This window comes from Balaenoptera ricei, chromosome 9 (genome assembly GCF_028023285.1).
Source record: "Balaenoptera ricei isolate mBalRic1 chromosome 9, mBalRic1.hap2, whole genome shotgun sequence".
Lineage (NCBI taxonomy): Eukaryota > Metazoa > Chordata > Mammalia > Artiodactyla > Balaenopteridae > Balaenoptera > Balaenoptera ricei.
This window is the reverse complement of record NC_082647.1, coordinates 62,253,469-62,271,525: the sequence shown is the minus strand read 5'-3', so window position 1 is coordinate 62,271,525 and position 18,057 is coordinate 62,253,469. Positions and strand designations below refer to the sequence as shown.

General features: G+C 37.5%; 1 protein-coding gene across 1 annotated transcript in view; it reads left to right on the top strand.

Annotated features, from left to right (window-relative positions):
* COL28A1 (collagen type XXVIII alpha 1 chain) overlaps window positions 1-18,057 on the top strand; it is a 153,940-nt gene that overhangs the window by 23,554 nt on the left and 112,329 nt on the right. The window contains 3 exon segments of the mRNA XM_059932803.1: window positions 1,651-1,695; window positions 2,789-2,842; window positions 17,502-17,570. Coding sequence (XP_059788786.1) covers window positions 1,651-1,695; window positions 2,789-2,842; window positions 17,502-17,570 — 168 coding nt within the window.

Here is an 18,057-nt window from a genome sequence, read left to right as displayed (position 1 = left end):
ATAATTGAAAATGGGAGATGGACATAGACTTGAAAATACAGAAGAATGGACACATAGAATAGAACAAAAATGAGTCAAAAAATAACTGGAAAAACTATTTGAAGTAAAAATGGCTGACAAAGATTTAATACAGTTCATTGACTAAGATGGCAGGGATTGTTAAATGCCCTATTATTTTCTGTGCTAAAAAGAAAGAAAAAATACTGCCCATTATAAATGTAAGGTGCAACTGATTGTACGATGTATCCCAATTTCAGAGATGTAAAAATCTGAAAAAATGCATGTCTAAGGTCAATGAAATATAGTGCCCTTGATGTGAAGAGTTCATGTAAGTTTACACATAAAACGTACAAAGAACACAAAGCAACATAAAAGAGGAAATATAAATGGGTAATAAATGAAAAAATTATCCAAACACATAAGCAATCAGGTAAGTAAAATTAAAACATTAAAATAGTACTTCACCTATCAAATTAGCAAGCACTGAGATAATATATAATACTCAGTATTGATGGAGATATTGTAAGATGAAGATGCACTCTCTATACTCAGGTAGTGAGAATGGAAATCTGAACAAAATTTATGGAGGAAATTTTTACTTTTTCTTTCCATATATGGTGTGAGAGACAAAAGAGGGTGAATGAGAGCCTTAAATGTGCTTACAGTCTCTGTGTCAGTCATCTTCTTCTAGGAAATTATCCTTAGGAATGAATCAGAAGTTGAACAAAGATTTATACACAAAGATATTCACTATACTATTGTTAACAATAGAAATCATCAGAAACAACTTAAGTGTCAAAACTAGGGAAATGAGTAGCTATGACAGAATCATATTCTTGGATATTATTCAGTTTACTAAGAGTTTTTAATGACATGGAAAAATATTTTTGATAGAATGGAAGACCAGATAAGTAGGACACGAAATTGGATATACACTTTGATCAAATTATTTAAAGAAAGACCTACTGGATGAAATAATAATATTGGATGAAAATATGCCTGAAATGTTAACAGCTGTTGCTGTTAGAAATTTACTTTTTTTCTATAATTGTCAAGGTATGTCTATTATAAACAGGTTACATTTTGGTAATCAGAAAATAAGTGGAAATCTGAGAAAAGAGAGACTAGATTATATTATACCGTCATAAAAACAAACTTTAAAGGGCTTCCTAGTTATGGGACATATTGAAATACTTTCTGTTAGAAGAGTGTTGAATATAAGTTGTGTTTTGCCAAGTTCTATGTATTGAAGATGGGCAAGAGAGTGATCTAGACATTGTGGAAACTCACTAAATTGTTAATTTAACTGACATTGCCTTGCTGGAAGGAAACAATATTCCACCAAGTTTATTGGTTTCTAAGGATTCTTAAGAAATAAATTTTTAAAATTCTGATCAAAATGTCAAGATACAGGCAAAGGACTTAACCTAAAATCGTGTTCTCATGGAGTTTGTTTACTAGAGAAAAGTTTACTAACAAGTTGGCTTGTTAATTAGGTTCGTTTTGTTAACAGTGAATTTGGTGGCTTTGATGTTTGGATAACCTGGGAAGACTGGCCATTACTGGGAACACAGTTCCTTCTCTTCCACGTAAAATCATTGCAAATTGAATGGATATTTAGAGCAACTTACCGTTAATTTTATTCCACAGGGATCCCCAGCACCAAATGGACGAAAGGGACCCGGAGGACTTCAGGTAAGGAGGCGAAAACCAAATCTAAGTCTGTATTAGAATACCTAGGGAGCTTTTAAAATCTCTGTGCCCACTTGCACCCTCTACCAATTCAGTCAGAATGTCTGGGGATTGGAGTCAGGCATCAGTATTTTTAAAGATTCTCAGGTGATTCCAATGTGAAACAAAGTCTGGAAACTGGTGCTCTAATATTTTGAATAACGAACTCAGGCTCCTTCAAAGATAGGTACCGGCAGGTGAGTCTGCTTAGTGAGTAGCTGAAGCGATAAAAGTTAAAAAACTAGAGCTTAGGAAGACGAATAAAGTCAAAGCAGTTAAAAGCAGGATGTAACAATGTTTGTGTTGCTGTTCTAATGCAGTAGGAAAAGCTATGCATTTTATCTAAATTACAGCATTTGTATTGTTCCATCATGATAAGTAGTAACTGCTCAATAACATGGAATGATTCTTTAAAGCATTTTAAAGCATTACCCTTATCCCAGGGATTTCAGAAAATAATTGGATCAGTTTTTCCAGTCTGGGGACTTGTCTTGTCTAAAGCTGTAATGGGAAGAGGGTGTGTATTTGTGTGAAGAACTAATTTCAGCATTTCAAAAAGTCTACTGAAAATTATACCTTTACCCAAAATTTCCTAGATGGCATCTAGTTGACCATCAACGCCTTTGTCCTGGTCTGAAATTGTGTCAGGACAGGGCAGTAACTCTGATTATCACAGGTCATTGGAAACTCCAACTTACAGTTATATATGCCTTAGATATATATTTTTAAAGTTGTTGTTTATTCTTTCCAAAAAGGGGTCCGAAAAAAAAAAAAAAAAAAGGGCTCCGGCACGGGAATAATGTTGGAAACGCAAGTTTTGAAAACAAACACCTCATTAATAAATGTTTGCTCTCAGTTTAGGTACTATTTTAGAAGCTGTGTGTTTGACACAAGGAATTTTATCTCATTCCATTTCTCAATCGTGTGTAACCCCAACTTAACTCTGAGTTAGATAGTCTGACTTCTAACTCCAGGATCTCTAGGGACCCTAATGAAGATTCATTCCTGATTGGCCTTCTGTACACAGAACTAATTCTCGGTTTTCATCTTGGAGCAGGGCATTACTGGACTTCCAGGGGATCCAGGCCCGAAGGGGTTTCAAGGCAATAAGGTAATCATACCCGTTGATTATAGACAGGCAGAGTGCCTTTCCCCTAGTGAGCTATGGTAATGCACGTTTTTATTAGGCAGAAGTCAATGGATTCTTTGAGGACAAATCTTTGGAAATACATAATAACCTGCAGGTGTTATACACAGAATCATGTTTAAGTACACGCAGGAAGTCAGTGTCATAGTCTTTTCATTTATTATTATTATTTTAGTCAAAGGGGCATTATTAAATATAAGCCATTATTTTTGCAGTGTTTCCATCTTACTCCCGCCCTTTTAGTCATTTTATGACTCACTAGAAACTGAAAAGTAGTAATAAGCAACACAATTCAAATCACTCTATTTCCCACAGGTAATGTCAACTCAATACACAGTTTATAAGAGAAGGGGATTTATAACTGTCATACCAACAAAAATGAAACTTTTTAAAATTGCGAGGGTGTAATCTCTATCAGTACCAGCCTTGTAATGTCATTCCACAGGTAACCAGGCAAGACGTATAGGGAGGGGTTGAAGAAGAGCCAGATGGAACCAAAAGTTGAGATAGAAGGGATCTTTAAAAGACCTGTTTATAAGACTCCATTTTCCAATGAGAGTGGCCATTAATTTGCTGAAAACAAGCGTTTTAGTGCCTTTTTAACACTTCTCAGTGCTTAGTGAATTCCACAGATATAGTAAATATGTAATAAACGGTGTTGAGTTAGTGACTGGAGATCTGTGGAATTTGTGGCAGTGATAACAGCAGACGGTACTGTCCCCAGAGGACCCTAGATAAAGCCAATCTTTTAAGGGTGCTATTAACTTTAAGTTGTGGGGAGCAGTTGGGTTACTTGACTGTTATTTTTTCCAGAGAGAGGTAAGGGAGTGACACGTATACTATTTTTAATGAGATAATGACAATGTGTGATTTCCTGGGGCAGTTTTAATTGGCAAATTAAAATAGAATGAGCTTCTCAGTGGGCGTGTGCTTAAGGTTGTCTGGGGAAACTGTCTTTTCCAGTCCTTGCCTATGATTAATTCTCTCTGGGGGAAAGAACTGGCTCTTCTGAATACTGAGTAGAAGTTTCTACAAAATTGCTTTGGCTGTAGGTAAAATCCTGCAGCAAGGAAAAAAAAAATATTTTGACAGTCCACACTTATTTCTAGGATTCTTTGGTTACCTAAGCTGATAATTTTCACGTTTGTGAAAAAGAGGCTTAAAATCAGGGATCAGGTTTGGAGTTTGCAACAGTGATAGAATTACAGATTGTTTGAGCCACAAGGGATATTAGAAATTATACTGGCCCAAAGTTTTCATTTTGGAAAATGAGAAGTCTGGAAATCAGGGCATCTGTGGAGGTGCTGGGCTGGGAGCAGGGCACGCAGCTTCGGGAGATGGGTGATGGCAGTTCATAAACATGTGCCATCGTTTGATCACTTCTCTTCATGTCTCATACAATTACTACTTAGATTTTTCTTTTGAAGTGAATTTATTTCCACATAATTTAGCTTTTAATTCTAAGAATGCATGAATTCTTAGAATAAATAATGAGTCAGGTTTATTGGGGCAGGCTGTAATTTTCTGATGTAACACTTCACTCTCGACTTTCACATCATCATCATCATAAAAGGAGTCATTTTTCCAAAAGTATCTGAGGACTTCAACTTTCCAAGGGCCTCTCTTTTAAAAAATTCTTTTTTTCAAAAATTTTGGTGAAGATATTTGATGTAAAATTATCACAGGTTTAAAAATCACAAAATTCACTGCCAGGTGAACACAAAAAATTCATTGTCAGTTAAAAAGATGTCAGTATCTAAAGAATATTGGGGGTTCTTGGGAGGGAGTGAGATGGGAGTAAGCTTCTCATTTTTCTCCTAGTTATATTTTTGGCTTAAGGTCACAGATTTAATGGTCTCTTGACTGTTACTTGGAGACTATTACTAATTTCTACCCCTCTTTGGATCTGTCAACCAGAGATGCATGTCACATTCATTAATTGTCTTAGGTTTTCTTGTGTTGTCTTAAAAGTCAGGTTTCAGGGAATGACTTCATCTTGCATCCCAGAATGTACTTCTAAATCTTAAAAACTTAATAAACTATTTTTTTGCTCAATCTGGAAACAATGTTTTATAGTGACATTTCTTTTTATCCATTACCATTTTATTACAAAATGGTTTTACGATATTGATATTGCAATTTGTGCCCAAAAAAAAACCCTTTAAAATTCAGTAATTCTGTATTTTCCAATGGACACAGGGAGGATTATTATTTTGAAACTTCTAAAATAACAGATAGCACTTATTTAGTGTATATTTACTATGCACAGATATAGTTCTAAATACCCATTTAACATAACACCACCTTCTGAGGCATGATCTATTCTCACTCCCACAGTACAGATTAGGCTACTACGGCACAGAGAGTTTAAGCAATGGATTCAAGTCTACACAGCTAGTAAGGGACAGAGCCAGGACTCAAACCCAGCCAGTCTGCTCTTAACCACCATATTATACCTATCTCCTTAGGAAAACTGCTGAATTTCCTAGACAGTCAACCTGAGATAAATGCCTTTCTTTTAGACAGTATGGAAGTTTCATCTGTCTCCCCCCTCTAGTGTACTCTGGCTGGAAACAAAAGTCTGTTGAGAGTGCACGTCTACTTGGTTATAATGTTCACCTGAAAATGCAGGAAAAGAAGGAAAGGAATCTCATGGGAAAAAGAAACCAGTAAGGTGCATTTTCAAATATTTTGTCTCTTATGAGACCTTAAAATAGAAAATTTGGACTTGTAACATTTGCAAAGATTCCATGGGAGTTTCTAGATAGGGCCTGCCTATTAATTTGAATTTATGAATAGTCTCTCTCATGAGCAACAATCCCATTCTATTGCTCTGGTGGTTGGATTTTCTTCATCAAAGGGTTTGCAGAAAAGGTGGCCAAAGAATAAAAGGAAAAAATAGCATGTGAGAAATTAAGGAAAAATGTGATTCTGGCCCTATTTCACAAATCATTTCTGTCATTAATATTTTCCATATGTAAAGTGGTATTCTGTCCTAAATGACCTTGTTGCCTTAGAAACAAAACATAGATGTTTCTCAGAATGAAGCCTTTGAGAATGAAGCCACCTCAGCCTCTCCCATACATGAGGGTCAAGAGTGGCATTCATAAGAAGAACATCCCATCGGTCTCTAAAATCAATTAGAACTATCATCACGCAAGTATCTGAGAAGCCATATCCCTAGGACCAAACTGGCAATGTCCCTAATGAGAGAGCACGGCACTCCTTCTCTGTGAGGGCCTAAGAACCCTACGCCACCTTCCAAGGGCTGGTGTGGTGGTTCAGGTGGCAATCCCATCTGGCCATAGAATGAGCCCTCCAATGACGAGAAAGAATGGCTCAAGACTGGCAGGCCTATCAAATCACAGAGAACAAGTAACCAAAATTAGTTTTGAACAAGTAAACACAGTAGAATGCTGGATGTGCCAGGCCCACATTAGGTAATTTTTGCCATTTCTTGATGTCCTTCTGAGGTTATTTCTGAAGGGTGTTTTCTTCTCAAATCTCATCCAAATCTACTCTTTCCCAGGCCCTCTTTGTGCTCTGGGAGGAGGGACTGCTCACCGTGGCCTGAGCAGGAAATAGCTTGTGACATGTTGAAGCATCCTAGCATGAGAGCTTTGGTGCTAGGGCCAAAAGGGCATTAGGAATTATCCCTGACGTATTTCTCCAAGGCAAAGCAGCACATGTTAATCCTCAAACAATTTAAAAATACTGTGATATTTATGTTATATAGTAATTTATCTTAATAGACGTATTGCCTCCCTTCTTCTAACTTCTTCCATTGTTCTACTCTAGGACGTTCATACATTTTCTGCAGGGCTTTTCCCCCTTAAGTGTTTTCTTCTTGTGCTACACTCAAGTATAAGAAACTCAAAGTCCTCTTACTTTTTGTTCAATTTAGCTTCTGAGATGTTAAGAAAACTCATAGAGAAATAGCACCGGTCTGGTCCAGTTTAATAAATGGATATGGTCAGGGTAAATAATCTCCAGTGAATCAAACATCCAGCCCACATCCAAAATAAACAACAGACCTAGTATTAGTGAGTAAGTGAAACTTATGTTTTAAAGGAAGTAAATGAGGGCAAATGAAGCACTTAGCCTACTCCAAAGCTCTGCACTGCACATGATCCTTGGACACCCCACTCCTCCTTACCTAGCTCTGTCACACTTCCATCCCATTTTTTGAGGTTCCCAAGCATGGTAGATAATTTTTTTTAGTAGTTGGTGCTCTTATAAAGAAATTAAGTAAATGAGAGCTAAATGTACAGATCCTGAAATTAAAATTGTAAACCTAGTAAACATCCCTACACATCATCCTGTTTTCTTCAAAATGCTCTATGAAAAGAGGTTAGTTTTTAAAACAGGGATGGCTGTCAACCTTTGACATAGCTATTAGGAATGCGTATGTATTTTGGTAGCTGTAAGAGTACTAATCAAGTTTCCTTTTAGTTTCCGTGCATTATACCTTTAAACATTGCCAGTCTTCTTTCAAATATGAACCACTGGCAGGAGAGTTAGATAGATATGTACACGTCCATCACTGTTTTTGAAAAATCCAAAGCAGAAAATCTAGTGACAATGGGTCAGGAGTAGTGCTATCGTATCTGAGAGAGAGAAAAAAATTATTATATCTACACTCACACATGTTTAAGATAAGCAACAAATAAATATTTGTTGAATGAATGAATGAATGAGGAAATAGACTTAAATGGAGTGAGCTGTCAACAGCATCATACTGCAGACAGGTCAAATAGGCAGGACCTATGCAGTCACTTAGATTGTCAATTTTGCAGGTTTTGGAAACCTTTGAGAGATTGGGGAGGTGACAGTGGATTGTGGAAGGAATTAGAGAGAAGGGTGCGATAGCCAGGAATTTTGACCATTCTTCCAAGATATTTGGATAATAAACAGAAACAGGAGAGTGTAGATGTAATCCATCAGAAGCTTCTTGTGCATTTAATATTGTGCATTTAATAACTTAATGCATTATTTATAATTCCACTTTCTTCTAAGAGAGGCATGGAGGCTTGGAACTTAATTTTTTTTTTTTTTTTTTTTACAGTTTCAGATATACAAGTTAGAGTCTTATGTTTTCTATAATGTCACTATTTTCACTAGAACAGATATATCATTAATGAAGATTTAGTAGTTTTAAAAATTCATTCTTTAGTTTTGCCATTATTTGAATATTGATGCTTGATTTGACTTAAAGTTAGCTTAGCAGCTTTAGTAGGTCAACCTACTGAACATAAATAATATTTCAACTGTGGTTTGGAAAGAGTTCAAATACCACAAATATGAACTACGAAGAAGCTGAAACTTTCTCCTCAAACTAGAATGTTGCGTAGTTTTATTTCAGCTCTCACACAACTCAAAAGCCTAAAAATCCCCTAACATCATGATGTTGCTTTCAACCACTAAAAAAAAAATCATGATTTCTAATAGGATATAATTCCTTATAACTTGATGGGAAGGAAATCAGGTGAAACATGTAGACATCAACAATCCCTAGTACAGAATAATGAAACAGAAAACTTTTTTAAGTTCACAGCTCTCAATACAGAATGACTATATTTTTGGCTTCATGAAAAGTATTTTTAAGTCCAGGGTATTCAAGCACGCCAGCTTTTCCAGTTGTCCAAAACCAATAATGGGCCTTCTGGTTCTCCTGGCAGGCTAACACCTTTGAACAAGGTTGCGACTGCTCAGTGTAGAGCAGTGCGAAGAGAAGAATCCCTTTACAATTTTAATTACAAATATCTGTCTAATGCAGAATCAGAGCCAAGCTGCCAAACTATGTGGCTGTTTTTCTTCGGGGATGTCAAATTCTAAATGCTATTTCTGTCCTGGGCCTAATCAAAGGGAAAGAATCATTAGTAATCCAGCGATTCTTGTAGTGGAAAGGGCTTTGACCTACATGCCTATCTGCCCACCAGGATTCTAAATGAGCTTATTAACTCATTTGACGTGAGACAACTAACAGTGACAACTTGAAGTGGCTGCCAGAACATGTGGCGTGTCAGCCATTGGCTTCAAGACAGATGATTTTCCTCCCCAAATCTCTGACACATATGGTCCTCAGCAGATGGGGTACACCCTGCGTGCGCGTGTATGTGCGCATGCGTGTGCAGAGCCTGCCAAGACGAAAACTCCGATGGATCAAGGCACCCAAAATGCTGCCAATATTTCCCACAAAGGTGCTGAGTCTAACCCACAGGCCCGGTCAAGTGGGGCCCTAATGTGGAACACAATGAGTTACTGCAATGTCTTCAGGGCGTTGTCAGAATTTTTTTTTTAATACTTATATCAGTGCTCTTAATTAATTCAAGTAAGTTGCAGCAGCAACAGTGCAGCAGGGAAAATTAAGTTTATTCCAAGAGGAAGTTTTTTTTTAAATTGTGGTAAACTATACATAATATTTATCATTTTAAGCATTTGTAAGCATACAATTCAGTGGTATTAAATACACTCACAATATTGTGTATTCGTCATCACTATCTGTGCTCAAAACTTTTCCATCATTCTAACGTAAACTTTGTACTCTTTCAACAATAACTCTCCTCACTTTCCTCTGCCCCCAGGCTCCAAGAGTAGGTTTTTAGGAAACTTATCACGCTGTTATGAACCTCTCTTCTCTCGTAAATTGGTGTCCTTCTTCTCGGATTTACGGAGAGGGTTCACCCTGAATAGTTTCCAGCCACTCATTTTGTGCTAGAGGAGTCCTAAGAGTGTCCACCAGAGCCTAGATTCTTAAAAGCTCGCCTGATGGGCTGTGGAACAGTCCTTCCTTTTAGGGAAAATGACACGCAATTCCTTAGGTTTTATTATATATAATGAAATATGACTTTCCTATTAGATTGAAACATATGAATCATCCTTTTGTAAGTCAAACCTAGCTGTATATTGTCAATTTCATTTGCTTTAACCTAATAGCAATCAAGAAAAGGAGTTGAGTTACTAAAATCTGGTACAACACTACAATTTTCATCACATTCTCCACAAATTCTTTGTTATTATGGAGTTTTTTCTTCTTTGAAAAGCGTAAGTAGGTAGAGTATGTGAACAGTGATCTTTTCTCTTACCCAAGTAGATGTTATTAAAAGAGACTGCAATTGGAGATTTTAAATAATGATGGTTCCAACAGTGCAGTTGCTTAATAACTGCTTTATATGTAGAGTTACATTGGGTGATTACAGTATTGCCAATTATTATTTATGTTAACTTTACCACTAATTCAGTGACAACATTGATCCAGGTAGACTTTATGTGCCTGAGAGGGCATGTAAGTTGGCTTGTAATAGTATATATTTTCATGTGGCTTATTTTTATTTTAGAGATTCTTTGTCTTCATATGATGATTCTTCAACTACGGGTAGATTGTAACTATCTGATTTTTGTGTTTTTCATCCCGTAACAAAGATACAAATTTAGTCTGCAATCAAATGATTTTTGAAATACTTTAAGAACGGAAAAGTCCCAAGAGGCAGTTTTGCATGGTGGTTAGAGCACTGGCTCTAAAGCCAGACTGCTGGGGTTCAAACCCAGCCCTATACTGTATTAGTCCTGTGATTTGGGAAACTCACTTTTCCTCCCCATACCTCAGTTTTCTCATTAATGTAATGGGTTAAAAACAGAGTTGTTCTGAAGATTACATGAGTTAATACATGAAAAGCACTTAGAATAGCACCTGTTACATAGTAAGTGCCATATGTATTGGCAACAATTAAGCAGTTAAGTATTTTGACAACCCTCTTTTCATTAATGTAGAGCAAAGCTAGCCTGATATGTTTTCTAAAAATATGCCTCTTATTACATAACACTCCTCTGAAATAAGAGAAATTAGGAACTAAAAATAGAGCTTGATTTAACAAGAATTTGATAAATGTTAGTTTCATGCCTCCACCACCCCCCTGCTTTTCCTTCTTTCCAAAAAAAAGGGCTTTTCTTGACTTTTCTCCCAAGCCTTTGTATACAGTAATCACTTCATTGAGTTTCAGCTAAGAATGTATTTTGTCCATACTTGAACCATTTTGCACCTGCAAAATGCTCATTCATCATTTTCTTCCACTGGGAAAGTATGAGAATATTTGTCACAAGACTTAAAGTATTACAGTTGGTGCTATACATATCTGGAAAACGATAAAAAGAAGTTGCTAAAACATCTTTCTAATGTTAAAAGCCCAAGGTATGACTAAATTATTTATAATTGTATTATTCAAGAAAAGGTAAAGTTCTGTCCTCAAAAAATTCAGTCTTGGACAACCATTCATTATTTATTATTTTAGGGAAAGGAAAGATGTTGACTTTGGTTAGAGCCAGTGCCAGGAATAAGAAGTGTTGGGTTTCTCTAGCTGAACTTTCCATACAGTGTAACCTTAGGCCATGTATTGGCCTTCAACTGAAAAACAAAAATGATTAATTGTATCTGGGTAAGTCTGTAGCAAAAACTGTGCGATAAGTACTTTATATCACTATGTAATGTATGCACAGTCGCTCTTAGTTAAAAACGTACGTAAACCAGTGGGAATGGGAATGCCAGAGGAGCAATTCCAAACCCCCAGTTCCCCCTGCCTAGACCAGGTTTCCTGTTTTGTTCACCTCTAGCAGCTGGCACAATATCTGCTCCTTAGTCACTGTTCAGTAAATGTGTGAGGCCTGGATGGTTGAGTAGATAATATCAATTAGCTAAACATTGAGAATGGAGAGCTGAGCAAAATCACATGACATCGTCCCACAGTCTATGGGGAGACATATTAACACATGCAGAAATGCAAAGTTGCAACTGTAATGAATGCTCAGAAAAAGAGGAAAATGATGTTATCAGTGCCTCTAGAATAGGGATTTTACCTGACCAGAGAGGCCTTCCCTGAAGCCATGTTGTTTAAAATAAGATCTGAGGGATGAATAAGGATTAACTAGGAAAAGAGAGAGGTAGCCACATCCCAGATAGAGACAACAGCACATGCAAAGACCCTGTGGCAGGAGGGAACATGGCAAGTACAAGGAACTGAACAAAGGCCAATGGTGCTAGGGTGGCTAGAGAAGAGGCAACTAGTAACAAATAGTTTTGAAAAGGCCACAGGACCACACCATGCAGGGGCTCACGAGCCTTGGAAGGAGCTCTGTCTTTACCCTAAGAGCAAAGGGAAAGGACTTGAAGGGTTTTACTCAGATTAAAATGAGAAGATTGCTCTGGCAGCAATGGATGGGTGGGGGAATAAATTAGAATGTGCTAGAATGGATGCATGTAGAGTATTAAGGACTTTGCTGTAGTCTGAGCAAAAGATGATATTGATTTGGGGTAGGCTGTAGAGGCATGGCAGAGGACACAGAGGTGGATGGATTTGAGATTTATGAGCATATTGTTAGGTGTTGGTGATGCATTGCATATGATGGATAAGGGAGTGAGATACGTTAAGAATGACTCTTAAGTTCTGGCTTGACATGTGGAGGGATCTTGATGCCCTTCCCTGAAATAGAGAATGCTGGAAGATGATCAGGTCTGTGAGTGAAAGAATATGACTTTGTCTTTGGAAAGGATGAGTTACTTTTGAAATTCTCTTTTTCCTGACTTCTTTTATACTGCCTTTGTCAGCTCTCCCTGCCCCCCTTTTTTTTCTGGGCCACTGTCTTCCCCAAATCCCCACAAGACATCTCTGTGTTCTTTCACTCCCACCCAACTTAAATGTTGGTACTCTCCATGGTTCTGACCCGAGCCTCCAGCCTCTTTAATCACTCTAAAGCTGCACTGTCCAATAGAGTAGCCACACGTGGCTATTGAGCACTTGAAATGTGGCTAGTTGGAATTGAAATATGCTATAAGTGTTAAATACACGTAGGATTTCAAAGGCATAACATTAAAAATAATGAAAAATAAAATCATTAATAAGAGTTTTATATTGCTTATATGTTGAAATGATAATATTTGGGGTATATTGGGTTAAGTAAAATCTGTTATTACTTCCTTAGTGTGGCTACTAGAAAATCTAAAATGACAAATGTGGCTCACTGTATATTTCCAGTGGACAGTGCAGCCCCAGACACTGATCCTGTTGTCACCTCATTCCTGTCTGCTTGCCCCACAGAGCTGCTTACTGTCCCCAGAACATTTCACATCATTTTATGCCTCATACTCTCTCCTTTTCCAGAACTTTTGTCCCCCTTCTTTCCTACTGGATTAAATATGATTCATACATTGTTGTTCAGAGCAAATATCTCCACTACTATATAAAACTTTCCCAATTCCTTAAGGTAGAATTAAACATTTCTGCCTCAGAGTCTTACATGCTCTGTTAATACCTTTTTTATAGCTAATTCACATGCTTATATTTTGTTTTATATTCGTTTGCCTCTCCAGCCAGATTGTAAGTGTGTGCAAAGTGCAGGTGAAACCTGATTTATGTCTATAATTATGTTAGGGCATACTGGGTACCAGGTTGGTGCTCAATGAAAGTCTGGTGAATAACAATTGCTCTACACATATTGTACAGCTACCATGTGACTGGTTATGACTTAGATGTTTTAAGGCAATATTTCAAATCCTCTCAACAATGCTGCAAGGTAGATATAATGATCCTCATTTTGCATATGGGGATCTTGCAAAAGCTCAAACTGTTAGTAAATTATAGAACCAGAATTCAACTACACTGACTGAATCAAAAAGCCATGGTTTTTTTCCCTGTGATACCATGTATACTGAAAAATGAATTTAAAAATGGAGATTATATTCCTACATCATAAAATAGGAAAAAACACCAATTTCCTAAGATTGTTAGAAGATTAAATGCGATAATCTATATGAAGTGTCAGGGCAGTGCTTGAAAACAGTAGGTTTTATTAAACATTGGCTTTCCTCCATCTTGAGGTCCATAGCATAGGCATCTTTAATTTCTGAGAAGGATCAAAGTGGTTTACCTAACCTCCTCGATGCCCCTCAAATGCTTACACTCATGTTCACTTTCATTCACACTCATCCAAAGGTCATGAGACACAGACTTCTCTGGGGCTATCGACTTTAACCCAGTCCTCTTTGTGTATCCCCCTGATGTTTAAAGAAAGTGGAGTAGAGAAATAATAAGTAGTACTGAGGGTATTCAATCTGTGGGTGTGTTTGTTGGTGAGGATTAGGGCAGGAATAATAGCAAAAAAGGAATCAAGCCTGGAGTCTTTCAAGGCTATGTTCCCTTGGTGAATTCCAGAAAAATCATTTGGAGTAGAGTGCTGCCTCTTTTCTTCCCGTTCTGTCTTATCCAGCTATGGTATTTTATAATCAGAACCACTTTCTTTACCATCTCAGGAATCTTTGTAGGAAAGGGAAAGGGGAAGTGTGACAGGGATAGACATTAATTGTGGACCAATACTGTTCTGCAGGTCCTAGGTTGAGATGCAAGCCTCTCGGGAAATAAACTTAAGCAGGTAAAGTGTGAAGATATGTTGCTATGGGGCTGTGTTCAGGTAAGGGAAAGTGGCCCCTCTATAACCTCAGATCCCTGTAATTCCCCTGGAAAAGCAATATTAAGAAGTCTCTCAGTTGCTGTTGGTAGGGGACCAAGGCTAAAGGGAGCTCATGCGCTCAAGGGTAATATAGTTCCTTATCCTCTTGGCTCTCCTGGCTCCCTCATTTCAAGTTAACAGCAGAACCAGTGCCTTGTCCAGAGTTGGGAAACTTTCTCACCAACCTGTGCTCTTGTTTGTTTTAGATCAAACATAGGGACAAGTACACACTAGGGCAGAGGTTCCACTATAAAACACTCAAATTCTCCTCCAAATACATAATATATTGAAAAGCCTTCTGATCCATTACAGAACAAAACTACATACCAAAGGGCAGGGAATGAAGAGAATAGGGAACTTAGAGCCTTATACCATTATTATTATTATTACCATTATCATTATTTTAATGGTGTGTTTTACCTCTCAAACTAGCCCTTTGAGTTTAGGGCCTTTGTTTTAAACTTCTCTGTATTTATTACCATCCACATAGCAAGTACTTGGTGTTCCTTTGCTAAGTGATGGAAACATTCACCCTTATGCCGTGTAATGGACAAGGAGATTCCAGCTTGAATGGAGAGCACAAGAAGTTATAAGGAAAGATTCTTTGAAGTTAAAATTTGGAATCTTTAGGAAACTGAATATTCTCTGGCACTTAAACTTGAGATTAAGAAAACAACTTCAAATTTGGGGAGAAATTTTATATTCTCCCCAAAGAGAGAATATTTGTCTGATATTATACAGAGAGAAATTCCATGGCCAAGAACATGTAAAAGATAAGAATGGCAATTACTTGGCTGCTCCAGAAAATTTAACCTATATTAAAAGAAAACTAGAACCTTGAATTTTAAAGGGAAACATTCAGGTTGATTTATCTGCCAGATTGACTTGTACTCAAAAGGATAAACAGAAGGTACTTTTCAATTCAATCCATTGAAATGCCAAAGTATCATGAACTCTTACAATCAACTGATTTTGAGACAGGTTTTCTTTGATTCATCTTGAGCCTCGACATATCTTTTGGGGAGCCGATTTAACTATGACCCTTCTCTTTTCTCTTCTGTTCCCCTTTGCATTTGGCTAAAGTCAACAGACTTCTTTCAAGTAATACCTCTACCGTATCAATAGAACATTGCTCTAGTTACTAAGAGTCCCCTCCAAAATCACAAGCCTCTGGGGAGAATTGAGGCTTTAGCTTAGTGAAAATTCCTTTGTTCCCCTCAACCTGGGAGAAGGTTTGTCTCCACTTCCTGTCCCATTTTACTGTTGGTTTATAAAAGGATGAAGAGAAGAGAAAAATCTGTAAGTTTAGTGAAATTTTAAATAGCAAGTATTCATTAACTCCAACACAAGCATATTTTGAAATCTTTCTTAACATAAATTAGAGGTACATGCATGTATGTAAAGAGAAAGACAAATACCATATGATACCACTTATATGTGGAATCTAAAACATGACACAAATGAACATATCTATGAAACAGATACAGACTCACAGACATACAGAACAGACCTGTGGTTGCCAAGGGGGAGGGGGGTGGCAGAGGGATGGATTGGGAGTTTGGGATTAGCGGATGCAAACTATTATAAACTACTAAATACAGAATGGATAAACAAGAAAGTCCTACTGTATAGCACATGGAACTATATTCACTATATATTATCCTGTGATAAACCATAATGAAAAAGAATATATATATGTGTAACTGAGTCACTTTGCGGTACAGCAGAAATTAACACAACATTGTCAATCAACTATACTTCAATAGAATTCTAAAAAAATAACAATAAAAAAAACCGAAGGAAACACACCAAAAATTAATAGTTGTTATAGATAGATAATGTAAAATTTTCTTTGTATGCTTTTCAATATATGGCAAATTTTCTACAGTGAAGATACAGTATTTTGATAAACAGAAAAAATTAGCATTATAAAAAAAGAAATGGTAATCAATAGCCACTCTCCTTTCCTCTATCAGCATGCCAAAGGACCAGAAGCTTGAGAGACCTAAAGACCCATATCCCTGTGGGTGATGCTGAGGTGTGAGTTTGGGCAGGCCTGGTAACCCCTCTGGGACTCAGGCTCCTCACCTGTGAAATGCAGGAGTTTGAGTGCCATGGTCTCAGTTCTATAATGCCTGAATTCTATGACGGGCCTGCCGCATCACACACCATATTAACTGAAAATGCTTCTTGTTTCTAGTAACAAACATCTCAACTAATGGTGGCTTAAATCACAAGAACGCTTTTTGTTGAGTAAACAGAATGTTTGAAGGTAGGTACTCTAGGACTGGATCAGGAGCTCAGTGAGGTTGTCTAGGAGCCAGGCTCTTTTAAATTTTTTCTGCATCATCCTCTTCAGCTGTTGGCATTCATCTGAGAGACTGTTGCCTCATGGTTACAAGATAGCTATCACATCTCCAAGTAGGAACAAAGGAGCAGAGGCAAAAGTTTCTCTTTGCATCCAGTAAGGTCCCCACATCTCATTTATCAGAACTGAGTCAAAGGGTTAACCTAGATTAATCAGTGGCAAAGGGAAAGATTCTACCCTTGTGTTAGACGGATTATCATTCATCCTACACATCTGAGGGGGAAGAATAGCTGCCCACTGACCTGAACAGGTCAGAGTTCTAACAGCAGGGAAGAAAGAAGGAAGAGGATGATCGTTGGGTAGAAAACAAATGTGTCTGCCAGAAGCACTTAATAAAGATGTATTGAACAAATGAGTGAGGGCCACGTTATAACTTTCATGGATCCTAAAAACTTTTGCCTTTCTAGGTACTTTCCTCCATAAAAACGTTTAAAATTATATTTTACAACTGAGTTGGTATAAAGAAAAATGTAGTCCAGGCTGTATTCATTACTATATACACTATTATTATGTTTATTTTTTATTCTGATTTCAAAAATTAAAATGGAGACATTTTCATGAACCTTAGTTACTGGGTCATGGCTAAGTCCATCTTGAGTCTGTGTTGTCTGTCCAACTGGATGGTAAACACTTGAGGGTGGAGACTGTGTGCTAGGTTTTGTTGATGCCCTCAAAGCCCCTATCGCATCACTATACGTCTAAGAGCTGCTCAACAAATACTATGGAGTTGACCTAACACATCACTGTTTCTTCCTCTAGGGTGAACCTGGTCCTCCTGGTCCTTATGGTCTTCCAGGAGCCCCTGGTATTGGACAGCAAGGTATTAAGGTAAAGATACTGGTCTCTCAGCCCATTGATGACTACTGAATTTATTGTAGGGCTGGGGGAGCTGTGATTTGAACTCTGCTCAGTGTTACTCTCATGGATACAAGGAGGCTGTCTGTATGAGTTACTTACAGGCTGGATGCTTGGACACTGCAATGCCCTGGTCAGGGGCAGTTACCACAAGAATACTCTATGTATTTTTTGATTTGGTTGGAATGAAAACTTTGCTTGTCTCCAAATACCCACCCTCTTGCCAACATACATCTAGTTCTGTTGAGTTTTCATGGTTTTTAAATGTTGGCATGCAAAAATGTTACTGGGAAGCGAAACACCTTAACATGTCAACTATCACCTGCTCACATCAAATAAGCACAGAGGGGCAGAAACCAGAAGAACCATGACACTGAATAAGTAAATGTTGACGGAGAGGTTTGTAGGGAACTAGAACGGACTAGAACACCCAACAACCTTGGGTGCTCTACATCATGCA